At 35.9% G+C, this 20,079-nt stretch overlaps 3 protein-coding genes across 3 annotated transcripts; 1 reads left to right on the top strand and 2 right to left on the bottom strand.

Annotated features, from left to right (window-relative positions):
• Positions 1–1,512: 1,512 nt before the first annotated feature.
• Positions 1,513–9,069, bottom strand: LOC135693430 (uncharacterized). The gene is made up of 6 exons (XM_065211918.2): positions 8,701–9,069; positions 8,145–8,177; positions 7,391–7,540; positions 5,699–5,788; positions 3,698–3,832; positions 1,513–3,028 (listed from the first exon to the last, which is right to left on the bottom strand). The coding sequence occupies exons 1-6, from the start codon at positions 8,881–8,883 to the stop codon at positions 2,942–2,944; spliced, it is 678 nt and encodes a 225-aa protein (XP_065067990.2). The 5' UTR covers positions 8,884–9,069; the 3' UTR covers positions 1,513–2,941.
• Positions 9,070–12,776: 3,707 nt separating this feature from the next.
• LOC135693422 (N-alpha-acetyltransferase 30) lies at positions 12,777–18,122 on the bottom strand. The gene is made up of 4 exons (XM_065211906.2): positions 17,520–18,122; positions 17,104–17,227; positions 13,814–13,869; positions 12,777–13,026 (listed from the first exon to the last, which is right to left on the bottom strand). Exons 1-4 carry the CDS (start codon positions 18,120–18,122, stop codon positions 12,889–12,891), a joined length of 921 nt encoding a protein of 306 aa, XP_065067978.2. The 3' UTR covers positions 12,777–12,888.
• Positions 18,123–18,401: 279 nt separating this feature from the next.
• Positions 18,402–19,343, top strand: LOC135693412 (histamine H2 receptor). The gene has a single exon (XM_065211894.2). It carries the CDS (start codon positions 18,402–18,404, stop codon positions 19,341–19,343), a length of 942 nt encoding a protein of 313 aa, XP_065067966.2.
• The last annotated feature ends 736 nt before the right edge of the window (positions 19,344–20,079 follow it).

The raw sequence follows: 20,079 nt of genomic DNA, 5'->3' as shown, positions 1-20,079 counted from the left end.
CAGACATTATCTTTTAGTATCATTACACAGCACAATAATGTGATCTCGGACAAAACACTAATAATTAAGCATCTGAATACAGTTTTAACTTGTATCATGATCAAGGATCAAGGTTCAATTGTTGATCTGGCTTTTTCGCAAATGGTTCGCAAACCAATAAACCATCTTGGTAGATATAATTCAGATTTTCTTGCCTACAGCAATAACAGTTATTAGTTTTATCTGAGCAAATAAGGGTATTATCTTGAGATCTGAAAATGTAAGAAAGTTTTCAGAAAGTTAATGGTTACAGTAGCTGTAGAAGTGTCTGAGCTAACCCCAAACAAGAGGAAAGGCTTTTTGCAGTGAAAGAATAACCCAGAGTCCTTGGTTTTATATCTCCATTTAATCGTATGGATGTTCAAAAGGATAGATAAACTTGTACCAGATATTGTGGGTCATACACCTGAAGAGATTTCGCGTGTTTTTGGTGTTTTTAGGAAGCAGTCAACAGTGAAGCTGTAGTAGTAAAATGTCACTGGTCTCCGATAACCAACAGTGGTTTAAAATCGTCTTGATGGCTTATACTTTCTTGTTATTGTAAGTCTCGGCATTCATACTTCATATGTAGACAAGTTGGTTTTGCAGTCTCGCATCCCTTTTTGAAGTTATTAACATGTAAGTTATTAACAATCTTAGGGAAATATGCTTCTCAAAAGCTCTATGTTGTTTATTGGCAGTAAATTATTTTGAAGGTAAAGTTTTTGGACGGTAAAAATTCCACGGTCCAAAAATTTTACCGTCCAAAACTTTTGTAATCAATCGAACAGTTGGTCATTTAATCAAGTATACTTTCTCAACTGAAACTAACAACAGTTTAGGACACAGCGAGGATTGTGTATCGCATTTGAAACGATTCTCGACTTTCTATTGAACTGAAACTCTCGTGGGTGTAGAGCCTGATGGCTCGAGGGGGGGGGGGGGGGGGCTAAGCCTGATGCCATAGCTCCCTGTCAACAAAACAGAGTGGATTCTATCAGGAAATGCACCGTGCTACTTAAAATGTCTTGCAGAACTGATATCTATGTAGTTATAGGAAGATCAAAGTTGAAATAAGAACAATATTAAAAACACCCGAGCCTAGAACTTTCCAAAAAAAGAACGCCGGGCCTTGATAAAAGATATCTGGTTCTTTTAAACAACCTTCGTTTTTGTGCGTTCAGTTTCAACCTGGCGTTAATTTTTGCTCAAAACTTCAGCCTCACGAGTTTCTAATTATGTTTCTTATTTTTTGGGAAATATCAGTCAGATGTTTCTTATAAGGGTTGTTCTTGTCGATGTGAACGCCTTCATTAGAACGAACACTTTTCACCGTTTATCGAAGAACCGAATAGGATGATTGCCGAATTCCACATATATCCGCCAATCAGCTTCGTAGATAAAAATTCATCTAACCATTCAAAACATGGATTTTGCAGTGTGGTTCTACATCAAGTACAACAGTAAAAGACATTGAAGATTAAACACGTAAAGTTCAAATTTCTAAATGTGGATTTCTAAAAATATAACCGATATTGTCATAGAATATACGTAAACATTCTCCTTTTAAAACGACATAATTTTATAAATTTTACAAAAATATAGTATTCTTCAACTACCCAAATACGCATCAAAAATAATCTGGTGTATTAAGGTAGTATTTTGGGCGACTACAATCCTGGCCAAAAAAGTTAATGGACTGGAGAAAAAATCCATTAAAATGGCAACTTTACCCCAATAATATTATCAAAACCCCCACCCCTGAAGCAATGTTGGTTTTTTGGAAAATACCAAAGTAACAGCTTTCGAAATGAGTAGAAACAAGCATATCAACATTGACTGTGCGGGGTGGGGAGCGAATTTTTTCAAAAAGCCTACAATTTGTCAGCCAGTCCAATAACTTTTGGCCAGGATTGTAGACCAATTTGTTGTAATCGGAAATGTTTCGAAAAGTCATCTTAATGACCTCATATTTTGAGGGCATGAAGTCTGGCAGCAAGAAAGATTGGTCTTGGGGGTAATTTAAAAAATGAATAGTTTTAACTTCGAAATGCATAAAAATGCTACTGAAAACAAAGGTAGGGTCACATCGCCCTAATTAAGTATGTCCCAATTATTGCGAAAAAAATGGGAGATTGGGGCTAAGCTGCAACCAAAAAAGAGCTATTAGGAAATTGGGGCTTAACTTTAACTCGAATTTATCAACACTAACAATCAAGATATTCCGTGATTAAAACAGATTTAATTCAACAACGTTTTTACAAATCAAGGTCCATTAACATGAAGATCTTACTAGTAAACAGAAACGAAGTCAACTTAAGAATATATAAACATAAATTGTATTTATATTTGCATCCCAGCTAAACATACGATTAAATAAATACTTAGATAATTATAAAGCATAACTAATCGGGAACATTCAAGAGGCTGGACATTTGACCTTAAATAATAGGCAACATAAAAGAGGTCGGTACTGTGTTTTGAAAAGTGCAACAATCAAATCAAGTTGGTAGTGTATTAAGTGAATCTAGTTTAGAAGTCATTCATTCTATCACGGGAAATAAATGCTGACAGAAATATATCAGAAATTAGATATATGATTTACAAAGCATGGACTAGCACACTTATAATGATCTTGCCCCTTAAAAACGTCTGCTCCCTAAACTAAAAAAGGTCCCAGTACCTAGCTACCAGCCTTTATTCGTAACCTCGAGTCGTACATTTCTTATTTACCCGTAGGCATCAACAGTTATTATAAGCCTATCTGTAAAATCTTTAATTATTCATATCTATATTGAAAAAATATATTTACAACTGTCCTCAAAATACCAACAAAAGATCAAATGGAACCCTTCCATTCATATTCTGGAACAATAATATATTTAGTCTACAAATGTATGAATTGAAACTGAGCACCGCAATTCTATTGAATTACACATACTGCGCTCTTGTTTTTCTGTAGGGACTGTGGTAACCCGGTCTTTCTATTTTTGTACACCAAATCAAGTGCCTGCGAGAAGATATAAAAATATTGTTACGCGTATACAGTGCGAAAATATATAAAAACATCTTGCCGAAATGGTTGACACGTGGATTTTTTTAGAATGATGCTGATGATGATTGATATATATATCTTAGTTGGAATTTTCTCATATTTTAATTTCAATTTATCATTCTTTTTGCACTCCATTTTTAAAAGAATTATTTTATAAAAAAAGAGCCTCAAAATTGGTCAAAAGTTTGTAACAAATTAATAAAAAGCTGAGGCTGAGGATCTGTAAAATCTAATTTTGAACAAAGTTGTGAAACCCCATTAAAACCTTCCATCTCAAAAATGAGAAGGCTCCTGCTGTTTAGGGGTGCTTTGTGGGTGAATTTTCAAAAATTTCGGTAAATAAGGATGGCTCACTCACTTTGTTGGCAAATGCGGCCTGGAAAGTCCACAAGCTAGCGATTTCAATGCTTACACCCTTATAACTAAGGAACAACCCAGCTTCAAAGTTTGGGGAAAATCAAGAACAACTAGCCTAATATTTCAATTTACTGTTTCTTATAAAGAGAGTGTAAAACGCTACACCAACTACGCATGGTACACAGATACCTGTATAAATCGATCCCTGCAAAAAAGCGGGATATAAATACAATAGCTGTGCTATAAACTGGCGTATGATGCACTCACCTCGAGACACTCAAAAAAATCAATAGACTTTGTATTATCTGAATCAATGCTTTCCAGAATCTCGTTTACTTGATCTTTTGTAAAGAGCATCTGACTTGTATCCAAGATCGTCTCCAATTCTTTGGCATCTATCGTCTAAAAAGTATCAAATTTTTGCAGTTAGCTAATTTATTTGCATAATTTTAGTGGCATCAGTCGAGGAACGAATCAATCAATGGAAATCTCATACACTTGATGGAAACTCTTTTGTTTTAATAGAAATTCCGTATAAATCCTTTTGCTTTGATGGAAATATCATACACCTTCAAAGAGTTAATAGCCCCAATTGCTTTAGCAATATGTGCTTTAGGCGAATGAGGCAAAATTTCAGGAATTTAATTGTGCAACCACATGATATTTTGGTTACCAACATGTTTTTCTACAATTAAAGGGTAACATTAGCAGTGGCGTTTCTACGAGAGAGCCAGGGGGGCCATGGCCTCCCAGAAATTTTGTCCCTTGTTTGGCCCCCCAGTTTTTTCAAAAAGTTTCTACTAAAAAATCAATGTTTTCTTCGAAAGCTGTTTAATGGTTTTTTGACTTTGTTAGGGTTGCTCTCATTATTTTTCTCAATGCGATCTTTACTACATCTATTTAACAAGCTAGGGGCCCTGTGTAAGCGATTTGTAACTGAGGTGAAAATTAATGAAATTTTGGCTCCTTTCTATAGCTACCTAGAAAAATTCGTTCTTGACGATCATTTAAATTTTATATTTGTTATATATTATCACGAAGGTACACCTTCTTGGGGTGGGGTGCGCAGTTCTCTGACTTGAAATTCTCTGACTTGAAATTCTGTGTAACAGTATGATTTGCTTAATCTCATGGTGGTTGGATATAAGGCATAACTACTATGGAAAATTTTTACCAATCAACTTTACAAAGCTATAAGCCTTTTATTTTTAGAAGTATAATTCTTCTGTGACAGACCAAAGTTACTTTTAGTTAATAACAAAGGGTACCGAGCCTTTGGGGACCCCCAGCAACAATGTTTCTTTGTTATTTTTCCTAGGGGGTGCGGCTGCTCGTTACGCCTCGAATAAAACTATTTGGCATAATGATAACAGCCTTGATAGAGCTGTGCCAAAGTCATATTTATCCGGGGGGCGCTAGAAATCGACCCCTTGTAGCTAATTTTGAGCCATCACGCCACTGTTTTACATTTTACTAGTTCGCAAAGTCATGGCCAGCGTTGGCCCCTATAAATGAAAGTTTGGCCCCCGGCTAGCTCCTCAGATTTTTAAGGCTAGATTCGCCACTGAACATTAGTTAAACCGAAATCATGATGACCTCGACTCGCGAATGATACATTGAGAAAAGTTCCAGTGGCTTTCGTGTGCGCCTGTCTTTAAATCCAGAGAAAAATCTAGCAAAACGTTTTAGTTGGTTGCCTTTTAATCAGGGATAGCCAATGATAGCCAGAGATACAGTTGAGAATTTGGGCCTGTCGGTCCTGCATTATTTACTGTTTTCACGCCAAAATCAACGACCAATAACGAAGAGATGCAAAAAATAAAACCGCGACAATAAGGCTTGAACTATCAATCACAGAAAGAGGAATTTTAAAATACCACATTTTGATGCCGATCTTTAGCGTGAAAACGAATTCTATCCTTTATTTGCCTCTCCTTAGAATTTCTTTCCATTTTCTAATACACTCGTCTTAAACTAAGGATTTGTTCTCAGATTCCTAAAAGAAGCTCTTCTTTCTATCCACCTACGCCAACTAAACAAGAAAAAGGTGCCTAATCGACGAAAAGAATAATTCCCACTCCATCTTTAAAAGAAGGAATTTCGAAAAATTTCTTAAACTTGAGGGTGATCAGTACTACGGTTTTTAATTGTTGATCACCTTCGACCTCGGTTTATATTGCATGCGACGTGCATTAAAGGGAAGTTGTATTTGAGAGCTTGCGTTTATTAAGGACACACAGTGAACATATTTAAGACATTATTACGCACCCCACTTTTGTCCGTGTCTGCCTCTATGAATTTCTTCTCGGCAATGAGAACCGTTGACAGGGTTAGCTCTGGAAATTTCTCAGCAATTGCCTAACAGAATGAGGATAAAGAAAATCAAATGAAATCGACCACGAAAACCCCTAAAATTTCAACAAGAAAATATCGATCGAAAATTGATCATGACAGTTTCAACAGAAAATTCGAAAACAAAATTCTTATCAAAATCTGTGAATGAGAAGAAAATGATAATGAAAATTTGACCATTGTTTATGAAAACTTCAATCAAAGGGTATCAATTATAGTGTTAACTATAGACCAGAGAGAAAGTTAAAGTTCTATTTAAGTCATTAACACACAAGGTGTGTAGTTCTATGACAAAGAAGGGGAGGCTCTCGCAAAAAGATCTAAAAACAATGGGGGCTCAATACGGCCTAGCCCGCTAGAACTACCACATGCTTTTTAGTATTTTATCGACAATTCTAAGTAAATTTAATGCATAGAGGTTATCTTGTTTCCGAGGGCTGTATTTTCCAGGTAAGATGATCTCAAAAGGATTTCAATCAGGTATGCGAAATAACAGAGATTGTGACGTCATAGGGCAACAGGAATTTTTATGCAACTGAGGTTTCTTTTTCGCTAGGCAACGCCAGCCTATTACCTTTCTCCCTTTCACGTTCATCATGAGGATAATCCCATCTCATATAAGAAGAATGATTGCGCAGATCTCACTAGAATACTCTACTGTTAGGTAAATCTTTCGCACGATGCTTAAAGCCAACATGGATTATTCTGCATACGGTTTCCAGGTCAGAGAACGCTTGATTGAAAACCAGTGGTGATGTAATCATTTCCAAAAGAGGAATCGCCAAATGAGGGCTTATGACACAATTGGGTACATTATAAGGAGAGAGCCCGAGGGCACTCAAAATGGGCTTTGGCTCTTTGATGGGGGAGAGGGCACTTGGGTGGTAGCGACTGCAAATTGTAAGGCCAGTAAATGGTCCTAAGAATTTTCTACACAATATATAAGAATAATTTCATCTACTCCTATGTTAATTTTCATAAGATTCTGGCAGAACTTTTGGCATCTATGATAAAATTTTCATCAATGTTCAAAAATTTAGTTTTTTAGTAAAGTAGTTAAAAATTTTGCCAAACTTTATCTGCTACTTGATCAATAAATAATTGGTAAACATACCAGGTAAGAGCTGGGAGATAAATCATCTACATGTGAACAAATCATTGGAAATGGACAACCAATGGGGCATGAAAAAACGCCTTCACTGGCAGCATTATTGTTAGGATATTGATGAATGTCTGCCTTTATTCATCATGGCACTCAAATATGGCAGTGAACAGTCAGGCTGGTCAGAATTGAGAGGTGAGATAATTATGATGGATCAGTAACACAATTTTTATTAGAAATAGAAGTGTACCCAGGGAAAATTGAGTAGTAGGATATAGAGTGATGGGTATGTGGTGAGGTCCCTAGAAATTTTTTTCCAGTATATCCAAAAAGCATGTTTGACATCACTAGCATGCAAATTTGATGAATTTGAGGGAGTCAAATTTTTCAAAGAGATAATATTTAAAAAATTTTAAGTGCCAAAGAGTTTATCATAAATAGGAAACTGAAAATGATGAGACTATCAATGAATTTGCTAGGGAATAATGACAAAAAAAATGACAAACCGCATATAGTTTGTCTGTATCCTCAAAAATATCTTCACTTCCTCCAGTTGAAGGAAGGGACAAAAGTCCATCTTTCTGCTTGCTTTTTCTGGGAACTTTTCGTTTTGCAACCTTTTTCTTTGACATAAATCCACTTTTTGGCCTTTTAATCTAAAACAGAATTACCAATATCTCCTATGTTGGTTTTAAAAGATAATTTTCACCAGAAGCATATCTGAAACTTTGTCTCAATGCAAGATAAAAGATATGAGGCCTTTTAGAGCCATTTGAGAGGTCCATCTAGTGTTTCTATAGAACTAAATGTCTCTCTTGAAGGGCAAAACACAACGGATATCTGCAGAACTGAATATAACTGTGACAAACAGAGATTGACCTTTTGCAGTTACCAAATACATTGAGAGGTTTGTCATATAATTAAAAGATATAACTTTCAAATAACAAACACATTGTTCCGATATGCTTGCCATGAATGTTTTTTATCAGCACTTTGTTTTAATTTTCTGTTAACTTTTTGACCATTATTCAAATATTTTGCCAGGTTTCTACTCTCTCATTTAATTTTTAATTTTGAAATATGAGAGCCACATTGTTCAACTAGAGATAGTTCTATTCAAATATTATGAACTTAAAAACCTTTTCCTTAGGCTTCCCTATCGCTTACCATCTTGCCTTTTTTAGTAACCATAGAAGTTGACAATGTTGATTGTCATCAAATTTTTAAAAAATAATTCTAAAAATAATATGTTGTTAATACCTGGCTTTTAACATCTGACTTGAGATCAGCGACCTAAAAGCAGAATGCATGTCTATCAGATCAATACTTGTGCGAAATAATAAGGGAGTTTCAGATTGTTTTGGGATTGCAAATACAGAGGAACTGAGATAACAAATTAAGGTAGGCAATATCTGAAAACATACATGGACAATTTTAAGATCTTACTCTTTACAAAATTTAGAGTTTATGTTACAGGGAAAGCTATAGTGTAATGAAAAGCATTCGAAAAATTTAGAATTCACATGAATCTGCTTGAACGTTATGTTAAATATACAGGTTGAGGTTGGTTGTGAAAAGGCCGAAATTGACTTGATATTGGATAGCCGGGGATAGCCGTACTTCAGTTACTATGCAACATGTGATGAGTCTCGTGGGATAATAAAGAGGAAATACAATTTGATATTTCAATACAGAGAGATTGAATGAAGAAATGTCCATCTCCAGAATAAAATTCACAATACCTAGAATCACTCTTTCATGTTAGCTTCCGGTTCTGGGCCTAAAACTTTTTAGATTTGTGTAACTTTCAACTTACCTGTTTCTCTAAGTCTTCGACCTTTTTCACTAAATCATAATTCTGGCCTTTGACCCTATTTAATTCACGAGTTTTTTCTTCAAGTTCTTTCTTCAATGACTCTCTTTCTTTCAATCCAAGCACAAAATCTGACGTGGTCTTGTCAACTGTTTCGCCATTTTCGTTTGCATCTAACGTTTCCATTTCCCGCCAATCCTTGATTTATGTTTGACTTTTGGTGTAAATTAAGTTAATTTTGATTTTATCCAAGTTAGATAGACGGATTTTTCTGATACATGCCAAATCATAAATATTTGATGTGTGGCTTTGGGATTAAAGTAACTAACTATTTATTCGGTACAATTCTGTGATCATGACAACAGCATCACACAATTCAATTCAACCATCTATAAACCAATGCACACCCAATGAGGCGAATTCTCGGGAAGGGGTACTCCCATTAAGGCCTGACAGGGGGTCCAGTTGGTTTGAGGGGTCCAGTTCTTGCCAAATCGCTACAAAATGGCCAACTTTTGATAGTAATTCAACTGCTCAGTTTAGCTTGCCATTAATTATAGATAATGAACAAGATTTCACTTTTCCGGAAATAACGACAGTCAGTTGAGAAGAAATTTGTCAAAAAAGGACCTAGGGAGCACAAATGAATGAATGCTACCAAGAACATAATTTCTATTTTTATGCTACCATTTGAGGGTTACTGTCAAAAAATACTACCATTTGAGGGTGTTTTTTATAATGTTAGCATTGGCCCACTTTGACCCTGACTAGACCCCCTGTTAGACCATAATGGGAGTACCCCCGGGGGCAAGGAAAACCCATCAACTTCTGAAATAATCCCTACGCTGAACGGTTCGATCGATGCAAGAGTAATAAACACAGCGTTGTGAACAACATGGCCATCAAAATTTGAATAATTTTTGTGGAGCATTAGTCTATGCAAAGAACCCATGAAATAAAACTTAAAACATTATAACATGCCAAAAAGGTAAACTATATTTTTTGCGTCATTATTCCGATTTTTATTTCAACTATGAAGAGTATTATTTATTCAGATAAGGAATATTCCAAGTTGAAAATTATGATAATATCAAGAGTATTTTTGCATTTATAATTTTTAGAACCAAATTTTGATTCATTTTCAATCATTTTCCAGCTATTTGAATTTGGCTGAATCTGTATCATATTTGCGGATAAATAAGATTTGCTCAAAAAATAGGAGTTCCTATTGCTGAAACGATCAAGTCATGGAAAAAGGGCGGTGCCCTTTCCTTTTCTCCCGTCAACCAATGCGTTGACAGGCATCTGGATAAATCACTTCGGGACAAGACCTCGTTAGGCTACGCTCACACTATTCCGTATTCGTTTCGCTTCGTTTTCGTTGATGAAAACGCTGTCCGTTCACACTTATCCGTTTTCAAATGAATACGATTCGAATACGGTAAGTGTTCACACTGCTCACAAAAACTCTTTTGGTGGCCCCATTTTTTAAAAGAGGCGTTCACGAATCCTCAACAAATTGGCGTCATTATGAATGAAATTAAATAAAAGCAAATCGTGAAAATTTTTGTTGTAATAGCTACCAGTTTTTTGTGAGTTCTCAATTTCAAAATTTTTGAGATTTGATGGACTAGAAAGCACCGTATTCGAAAGTATCCATTCGAAAGTTTTCATTAGCGTTTTCAAATGACTCCGTTTTCATAGCAGAGTAATGTGAACGCAAGGCAAAAACGGATTAGTTTGACTCCGTTTTCATTTCAATTGTGTCGTAGCATACACACACAAATATGTATTAAAATATTTATCTCACAAGTAGGATTTTCGTTTAATCAAGCCTAGTGTTTGCAACACATGCTAACAACAAGAGACTTTCCCAAAGTCTATTTTTTGTTAAATCCGTAGGACATTCGTACTACTGCGAGGGCATATCAAAACTGCGGAGGAGATGACAGTAGGTGAAGGAAAATCATCTCTTTCTCCTTCGCCTTCTATCGTCTCCTCCGCAGTTAAGATATGCCCTCGCGAAGTTCGAATGCCTTACGGATTTAACAAAAAATAGACTTTAGGAAAGTCTATAACAACAACATTGCAACAGACGCTACTGATTGTATATCGTCGTTCAAATCCCTCCAAGATACCAACGTAAGACATACATTCATTTTTATAAGAAACTAAGCTCACAATTAGCCCTCAGTTTCTTAATTTTTTGTTGATTTCACTGGAGAAAGCTTTTCAAAGTTTTTTTATACACCAGATGATGTCAGATGATTAACATGAGGTCACATGCAACAGAATGCCTAATAAGCCACAAAGAGCGGTGGCGTCACCACGAGTTGGACTGGGGTGTCTCAAAATCCGTTGAAAAACCTTTGACGGGGGAGTTGACCCGATCGATTTTGACCTTCGTTCTTGCAAATGCCCCCATTACGAAAAATGCTGCTTGAAAAAGTTGCTTTTCCAGAAATTTCAAAATATAAGAAAAATACTAAAAAAGCGTTTCCCACGTCCTCCGAGGGTCGAGAATTTTATTTGTCCATCCCAAACTTTTCGGGCTGGTGACGCCACTGACAGGGAGCACTTTTTTCTATCCACCTCTGTCAACTTAACAGAAAATAGGTACCTAATCGTCGAAAAGAAAGATTTCCACCCCATCTTTAAAAGAGGATTCTTGAGCATTTTTCGTAAGGTTGAGGGTGATCAGTGTAATAGCTTTTTTAATTTTTCGGTCATCTTAGTGCTCGGTTTCTTACAACAAAACAAAATGAGTATATTGAGGGAAAGAACTATACACTTTCTTGAAAACAAAAGCAATATATGGCATCACCATTGCATCAACTATAACCACAAATGGTACACCACCGAAATAAATTTCGAAACAAATGACAGATATGTCAGAATGGAAGGAAACTTTTTGATGTTCGAGGTCTGCAAAGACGGTTTGTGGAACCTGCACATTTCTCACGCCAGTTAACATACAAAGATAGTATGTGGCGTTGTGGAATATTAAAACAATCAAATGTTTAATATAGAGATATCGATATAAATATATGTATATGAATAAAGGAGTTTGTAAACAGCTTCACACAGATAGCTATCATAGTAATTATTGGTTGGTCGTGAGTCATAAAATTGGTTCACTGTGTTATTTTCTTTAAATTACGTATATTAAATGACGAAATGGACAAAGCTGAAAACATGTAAAGAAATGACGACTGTACAAAATGACGTCATCTATCATTACATCGCATTCGTTGTCTTGCAAATAAAAAGAATGGCCTAGATATGGTCAGCAATGAACAGCAGTACATTTTGCTGCCTCGATTCCCATCCGAATTCTCTTGGAATCGGTCCACCCGTTTCAATGAGTACAGAAGCAAACCGAGTCTGTTTCATAAGTGATGCATTTCAGTACGGAACCGAGTGCATCCATTTTTTAACGAATGGAAATGGCCCCGGTATCGCGGAAATGTCGCCTTTCTTTGTTTAATCCGACAACCTAATCCAATCACATTTTATGATTTGCTATCAAATTTAAGACATTACACTCTTTTTTTATAAATTTTTTTATAAGAACACGAACTGGTCAAAAGTTATGAAACAAATTAAGAACAAGCTGAGGCTGAGCTTCTGCAAAATGCAATTTTAAACAACTTCTTCTCTCAAAATCGAGTATTTTTAGCGATGTGTGCTTTTTCGGTGAATATTCAAATTTGTCAGCAAATTAAGGCTGTCTCACTCACTTTGTTGGCAAATGAGGCCTGAACACCTCCTTAGAGCGAAAAAGCTAGCAATAGCACTGCTTACACCCTCTTAATTCAAGAACAAATTAAGAACAATTCAGCCTCAGATTTTCGAAAAAATTAAGAACAGTCAGCCTGAACCTAAATTTACTGGTTCTTATAGAAAAAGAGTGTAATACAGTATATTTTTCGCTGTACATAGCAAACAAAAATTTAATTTTGAAAATTCTGCTTTGAAACTTGTGCCTTCGACAATGCAAGTTGCCCAAAATGTCATCATTGAAAAGATTTTAAAGATTTCGCAAAACCAAAACTGGTTATGCGTCACAAAAACAACTATTTTCATGAAAACTATGATCTCAAATGTAAAACGGTGAATATTTGACATAAAATGTAAACAGAATTAGGCCATGCTAAATAAAATACAAACAATGCAAGCAAAAGTATAGGGCTATTTCAACCAAAGTTTAAGCCTCCACGCATCGACCCCGTTCAAGTAATAACGGAAAAGTCGCTTATCTCGAACAAAGCCAAGGTTCTCGTAGAGTTGCAAGGCTGCTTTATTGGTAACTTCGGTCTCTAGAACAACCTAAAAATGATAATATCAACAAGCATAGAATAGGAAATAATAAAAAAATTCGACAGAGGCTAGGTTTGATTCCTTTGTTAGGGACTGACGAGCCATTATGCTCTTCACTTGAAGATTTCGAGCTCTATACATTGAAATGGGGGCCTCAGAGAGGCCTACCTCGAATCCAGACAACTACACAGCCTAATTAAGAAATTTTCGCGCGTATATAGAAATATTCGATAGGGTGGGGGTAAATGGACGACATTGTTACAATATATGTGCGTACAGCCTAGCAGATTGAAATCTTGGTAAAAAAAATATTGTAAAACATTGTCACGATCGCACTTTTTCCTATTGCCGCCATATACACTGTGCTACACTGAGTCATACAAACAAATGTTCTAGCAAACGAAACGAACATAGTGAATACGGTACGGGATGGAACGCTTGTTATTCTATGTTCTACAACCTAAAATATAAACAAAGAAGATCTTTGCAGAGGAAAATATCTGTTTGGTTAACAGATACTTCGACAAAGGATAGGTGATAGGGCTAATGAAGCTGAAGAGAAGATGATTGGGTCACAACTCACAAATTTAGAGGAACGAAATAGGAGTTTGTGAAATCTGATATAAAAAACTTGGATGTTGGTGGCTTGTACTGAAAACATATACATATAATTAGATAGAATAAAATATCGAGTCTTGGGTGTTCTTAGGCGAAATTAGCTTCTGAACTATCAATTTGCTAAATTTGTTCTAGCTCGGAAGAAAAGAAATAAACACCATTACATCCATCACATTACCTCTTCACATCCATGCTCCTTCATCTTTCGCACTGCTTTCTTCACAAGTGACGAACCTGCAAGGATACAGTTACATTGCATGAAGAGATAACCGGAAATATAAGCACAATCTAATGTACCAATGTATCCAGTGTTTTACCCTGACAGAGTGTTATTTTCTTCAAGACTTTTTGTGGCCGTAAACTTTTTGAAAAAATTTCATGTAAAATCAGTTTGGATTTTGTGATTCAAAAACCTCAATAATGCGATAAAATTATGTTGTTGAAGACAAAAGGAGACACATGAGTATAAAATAAAAGTACCTATTTTATCAGAAATGTTTTGCCATATTTATAATCAGAACTGCAAAGAGGTTTCGGAGTTCTTAGGAGAAAGCCGAAGGTCAAGGCCCCCAGTGAGCGGAGGGAAAAGAAAATATTTGTCACCAAACCCTCAAGATTAGCTTAAAATGCATTTCAGAATATTTCTTGCAGTCATTTCTTGCAAATTGTTTAACATCTTACGTTCTTAAGCATACTTTTGCTACAATTGATGAATTCCATTCCTAACATCGTGCAATCAACCCTGAGGCCCCCTAGGGCATTTTGCCCTCATGCCCCCTTTCAGCAGCCCCACTTATAGTGTATGCTATTGTCAAAACTCGTTCAAAGGGTTGGCAAAGAAATGTGGAACATTGCCATTCTTGCACCAATGAGCGAGCACTAAAATGGCAATTCCTGCGTCTTGATAAATGAAGCAGTTTTATAAAAGACTCATACCAAAAACTATAACTTTGTACCAAGGAGATTTACCTGTAGTGTTGTGATTGAGTTACAAGCAAAAATACACCTGTGATATGGGATATTGGTTCTTTCTCTATAGCCTGCTTTTGAAAAATATCTCAAACACTAATAACGGTATTGGGTCGTAATGACATATCAGTAATGACATAATTTGTTAATTTTTGCAGCAAAATTTCCTGTGAGAAAAATTTCCATGGTTGAGAAATTTCCTGTGAGAAAAATGTTCTAACTGATTTCCTGTGACCATTGGTCACACAGTCACAGGGAAAAAACGCCTTGCACCCTTATTTTTTAAGTGTAGGGGTCACGGTGTCATAAAAGGCAAAGTTACCGACCAACAAAGATGAAGACAATTTGGTTTTTATTTAACTACCATCTGGTGTTTTTTCAGACCAGTTAATGGGCAATTGTAGAATTTGCTAACCAATTCATGTAAAACTGGGTGGGGATAACACTCTCCACATCACATCATCAAATACAAGTTTTTTAAATGATTATGTCTTCGGAAATGCTTATCAAACAATCAATTTATAAATTATGAAATAGAAAATTAGAAAAAATAAATCAGAAATTGAAAGAAGCAAAGAGAAGAAAGACTAGTCAGTCAAAATTGGATGCAATTTGTGTGGTAAAAGTACATATATGGAGTTTTAGGCCTGTAACCTAATATATCCAGGACTGACCTGCATAAGGTTGTGCCCTGTTTATTGTGTAGCAAAAAGCTCCCTAGTGGTTGGTTAGTTATCCAAGCTGCATTTGGACTTCATCAAATCAAAGGAGAAATGTTAGCAACAAAGCAAATTAAACTGGGTTTTACTTTAAGATGGGCATGTTTACAGTGAAAAGTAAGAATTTAAAGTTTATATGGATGCATGGCAAAATATGTTTCTACACTTTTGTTCAAAAAGTATTGGGACAAATTTGATAAACGAATTATGGAGTTGGATTCGGTTTTGTAACGGAAACTTTTTCAGATTTGGGCAGTCTTTTCAGATTTAATCTAGGCCTACGTTTCCCCAAAATGGAATAAAAAGTTAAGAAAATGCTTCAAATTATGAAGCATAACCAAGAAAACACAGGATTCTTTCGATTTTCATGATTATAGCAGCAAAATATGCAGAAGGGTTGTATGGCCTAACAATGGCAAAGTCACATGACCTTCTACTTTTAAAATTGCATAACATTCAAGGAGAAGCCATTGTACTCATCGTCGATGATTTATTTTTGCTTTGAGAGAGCATTTTCTTCTCATAACACTGGAAAATTTGTGTTTTTCATGACTTTTATAGCCATTTTTTGCTTATGTTCCATTATTTAGCTCCTTTTTACGTGACAACATGATGTCTGGTAAGGATTCAAACCTATTATTTCGCAGTTCCCTCAGAAATGACCTTTCGTCCTTTGGCGTCATAAACTTCTTCGGTCTGCCAACCCTTGGTAAATTTTTTACTATTCTTGTATGGAAAAACTTTTTACACACCAGAAAAGCTGCACTCAATGAGCAGCCGACAATTGATGCAATATCGTGAAATCCATTTGCTTTATTTTAGTAGAAAGCAATTTCTAAGCGCTTCTCTTAACTCAGTTCTTGAGTTTTCAGAGCTTCCATGTTTTCGTCTCGAGACCTATAGAAATTTTATGGTCGATATTTTTTTTATTTTTTGGCATACATAAAGGGCTTCAAAATATAAACAATGTCTTGTGAAAACTTCATGGAAATGATTGCCGTACTTTTTTAATGAGAAAGATTTTAAACAAGTTTTTCCAAATTTGTTGCATAAAATGTCTTCAAAGTTTCGAAGTGTGTCCCAATACTTTTTGAACGTAAGTGTAGATTCAGCTCTATTTGTGTTTGAACCACTAGTTTGAAAATACCTTAGGCAGGCTGCCTTTATACAGGCCTTTCAATGAAGAAATTTTTACAAGGATGAAGAACTGTCTGCCTGAATGAACTAATGGGGGCCATTGCCCACCCAACAATATTTGTTAAAAGAGAAGTCCTCCAGAGCACAGTGGGGTAGGAGTAGAAGAGTATCAACTGCCCAAACTTTGATTTCCTAAATGCAAAATAAACACCAATTTTTAAACAAACTATTTAATGTAGAATGAAGAATAATGATGCAATACAGCTTTGTTTTCATTTGCAAATTTACCTTTCATTCAACAACTAGCTTTTCTGTACATGTTCTTCCTTTCTTTTGCTGGCAAGACATGTTTGTGCAAGGGCAGATGATAGTCAGCACCAAATATTTGGGGAAGGTATTGACTTGCAGTCTTTATGTTAAAATAGCTTGTTTTCAAGAAACTTCTAAAATTCCTCAAAAATTCTTTGGTTTATAAAAATCTCATTCACCTTTTCAAACAGTGATCCACCACTCAAGCATTCTACATTTTATGGATCGCAAGTCATTACATGCCTTAACTTTTCCAGGCATGTGATTACCAGCATGCCAGCAAATTTCATACATATAAATTTTAAACCAGGGCTGCAAATGAAGATTTACATACCTATTTTGCACCTCCTGTAATCTCTATGGACAACGAGCATGGCAATATAGCCTCTCATGACACTTTTTCTGTGTATTTCCAGCTTACACACAATAGCACCAACACAAACATTATTTTCATAGGCCTGAAATTCAGAAAGTAAGAGAAAGAAAATAACTTGTTATCCAATTCAGAATCAACATATTTATGTATTCCTAAATTTTGATCAAAGAGGTTTCCTTCCTGAATCTTTTATTATAAATATGGCAAAATCTACACAAACTCACTGAAATTGATGATTATTTGGAATACAGAGAGCTGGTCACTCTCCTCATGCTAAGAAAAGTCTCGCAGGGACTCGAAAACCCAACCACTGGTTATCTACACATTATAATCAGACTGTGACTAGTTCAAATCTATTCATTATTAGAACTTACCAAGTGAGATAAATGTGGCCAATTATGTAAGAAGTATCGGTATGTGTAAATTGAATATGGTTCTGAAAGATCAATTGTTATCAGTGCAACCAAATCTGGGAGCTGTTTTTCAGACTCATATTGTATGAACTGAATTTCCTTATCTATCTCCTGATCTTTTATGACCATCAATGAGAACGCTTCTGAAGCATCTCTGCTTTCACTACAGCCATTTAGACCTTCTTTATTAGTATCTATAGGTACTTCTCTAACAGTTTTATCAAAATTTAATTCCTTCGAACACAGAGGTTCTTCATTTCCACTACTATCATCACACAGTTGTGATCCATTCGCTACTATGCCTTGTTGATCATCAGAACTTTCCACTGTGTTGTCGCTATCTTGAATTTTCACGCAGTTATCATTCGTGCTGCAATTTACACTATGGTTGACTGCATGATTAACGTTGCTGTTGGCTTTCTTCAATGACGACTCTTGACACTGCCTGTCGATCACACCATTCTTCAGGACCAAAGTATCATTTTTAGGGTTCGTAGAATCTTTGCAAACATATCCCAAACTATTTTCTGATTCGATTGGCTTTTCCAAAGAGGAATCACCCATTTTCTCTCCTCAAAAGGAAAGGCCTACCGTTTTGCAGAATGACGAACTGTGCTTCTTGTCCTGATTTCAAAATCAGCCTATTTCCAGATCCTAATTAATGCTAATGCTTCATTTTTAAATTTACCACTGTTAAATATTATTTCTTCAATTCGTTATTCAAACTCTAACACGATCTTCGCAAATTTGCTGTCCTACTATCCTCAAAAGTTTGCATCCCGAAGAGCCTCTCTTCGTTCGTGAGGTGCTCTTGAGAACGAGGGCAAAACCTAGGAAGGGAAGATGGAGGCATGCATTTTTTCAACTGCTTACAAGGTGATTGTTTGCTCGTTGCTCGGTGTGACTGCTGTTCTTTCCCCACTTTTGAATGCATTTGTTTGTTTAACAATATTCAAACAAAGGAAATTTCGTACAACTGGGAATATCTTGATATGCAATCTGGCATTAAGCGATGGCCTAATTGGCCTTACTTTGGCTCCACTTGAAGTGGTCTATGTGTCGCATTTTCCACGATGGCAACTGGGAAGATCTGGTACTGATATCCTAAATTCAATATGGCTATTTTCCTTAGTATCTCCGTTTGTAATCGTGTCAGCTATTACAATCGAGAGGTATCGAACAATCAAAACATTTACCCTCGCTACAAGGGAGCAAATTTCCACCAAAAAGCTGTTGATTGTAATTACAATTTTGTGGCTTTATAGTGTAGTAGCAGTTGCTTTCATGGCTGGAAACTTCACTGATGCACAGAGGCATGTCTACAACTGGAATGTTAATCCAAGTTTTTACTACCCATTCCTTGCATTGCATATTGTTATCCCTCTTAGCATTGTCGTCACTGCCTACTACAAAATTTTCAGGCTAACTAAAAGAATGCGAGTAGATGAACTTGAGCAATCTGCTGCTACAAAAATTCAGAGTCGCGAGGTTAGGCTGGCAAAAACACTCGCAATTGTAATTATGCTGTTGTTTCTGGTATGGCTACCAGTCTTGGTCATTGAATGCTTTTATGCAACAGAATCAACTTCATGCATTACTGAAGCTGCAGGACCAGTAAGTGTATGGCTTACTGTCTTCAGCGGAGTTATGAACCCCATTGTTTATTTTTATAGAAACCCTAGTCTAAGAACTGCATTCCAGCAAGTAGTTAGCTTTCACAAGAAACGTGTGCCTTCTCAGATGACAACCAGACTTATACCAACATCTGATGAACACAGCAATTAGAAGCATGTAGAAGCCTCAACTTCCTTTTCAAGGGCACTTGGATGAAAATTTGCTATAAAAAAAAATTTGCTGATAGCAAGGTTGAAACCAGGACCAGTGCAAGCACCAAAATAGGTATGGACAAGACAGTTGCATGATGGCAAAAAGAGTCTGGGAACAGACCCCCATAGAAACTGTACCTTCTAGAGAATCAGAGCACATCTTTTTTGTGCATTGAATGTTGAAATTGATCCATAGAAAATGTTTTGTCCATCCTAGTCCAACTGTGGTATATTGTCCTTGGTTGAAATTGCAAAGAAATTCGTTTTATATAGACTAGGACCTTACAAGTTATTTCCAAAACTGTTTTGATCCAAACCTTGAAATAAATTCCCTGCTTACTTTTAGTCCTTTATATTCTGAAAAATGCAAGAGGTCCTTTATACTTTGAACACCCCATCTGTCCTTATGATTTGCAATGTTAGAAACTGGATTGATGATAAAGTAATTCAAATTTTTCTAATGTTCTATTTTAGCTCTGCAAATTTATTCTGAAAAACCCCATACAATGCAAACTATTCTGGCTTGTTATAGTTTGGTTTCAGTTTAGCAGGTTAATTTTCCTTTATCAAGATAGCCATCAGAATTGGTTTATTCCTTTAAATATCTGCATTCCAGTTCTTTTTCAATATACAATGAATCAAAAAATAATTATCTTGAGAACATAACTTTTTTGATCAGTGAATGGAAGCAAAAA

Source organism: Rhopilema esculentum, chromosome 10 (assembly GCF_057945365.1).
Source record: "Rhopilema esculentum isolate cy_ngs chromosome 10, ASM5794536v1, whole genome shotgun sequence".
Classification (NCBI taxonomy): domain Eukaryota; kingdom Metazoa; phylum Cnidaria; class Scyphozoa; order Rhizostomeae; family Rhizostomatidae; genus Rhopilema; species Rhopilema esculentum.
The sequence above is the reverse complement of the archived record's forward strand: the minus strand, read 5'-3'. Positions and strand labels throughout refer to the sequence as shown.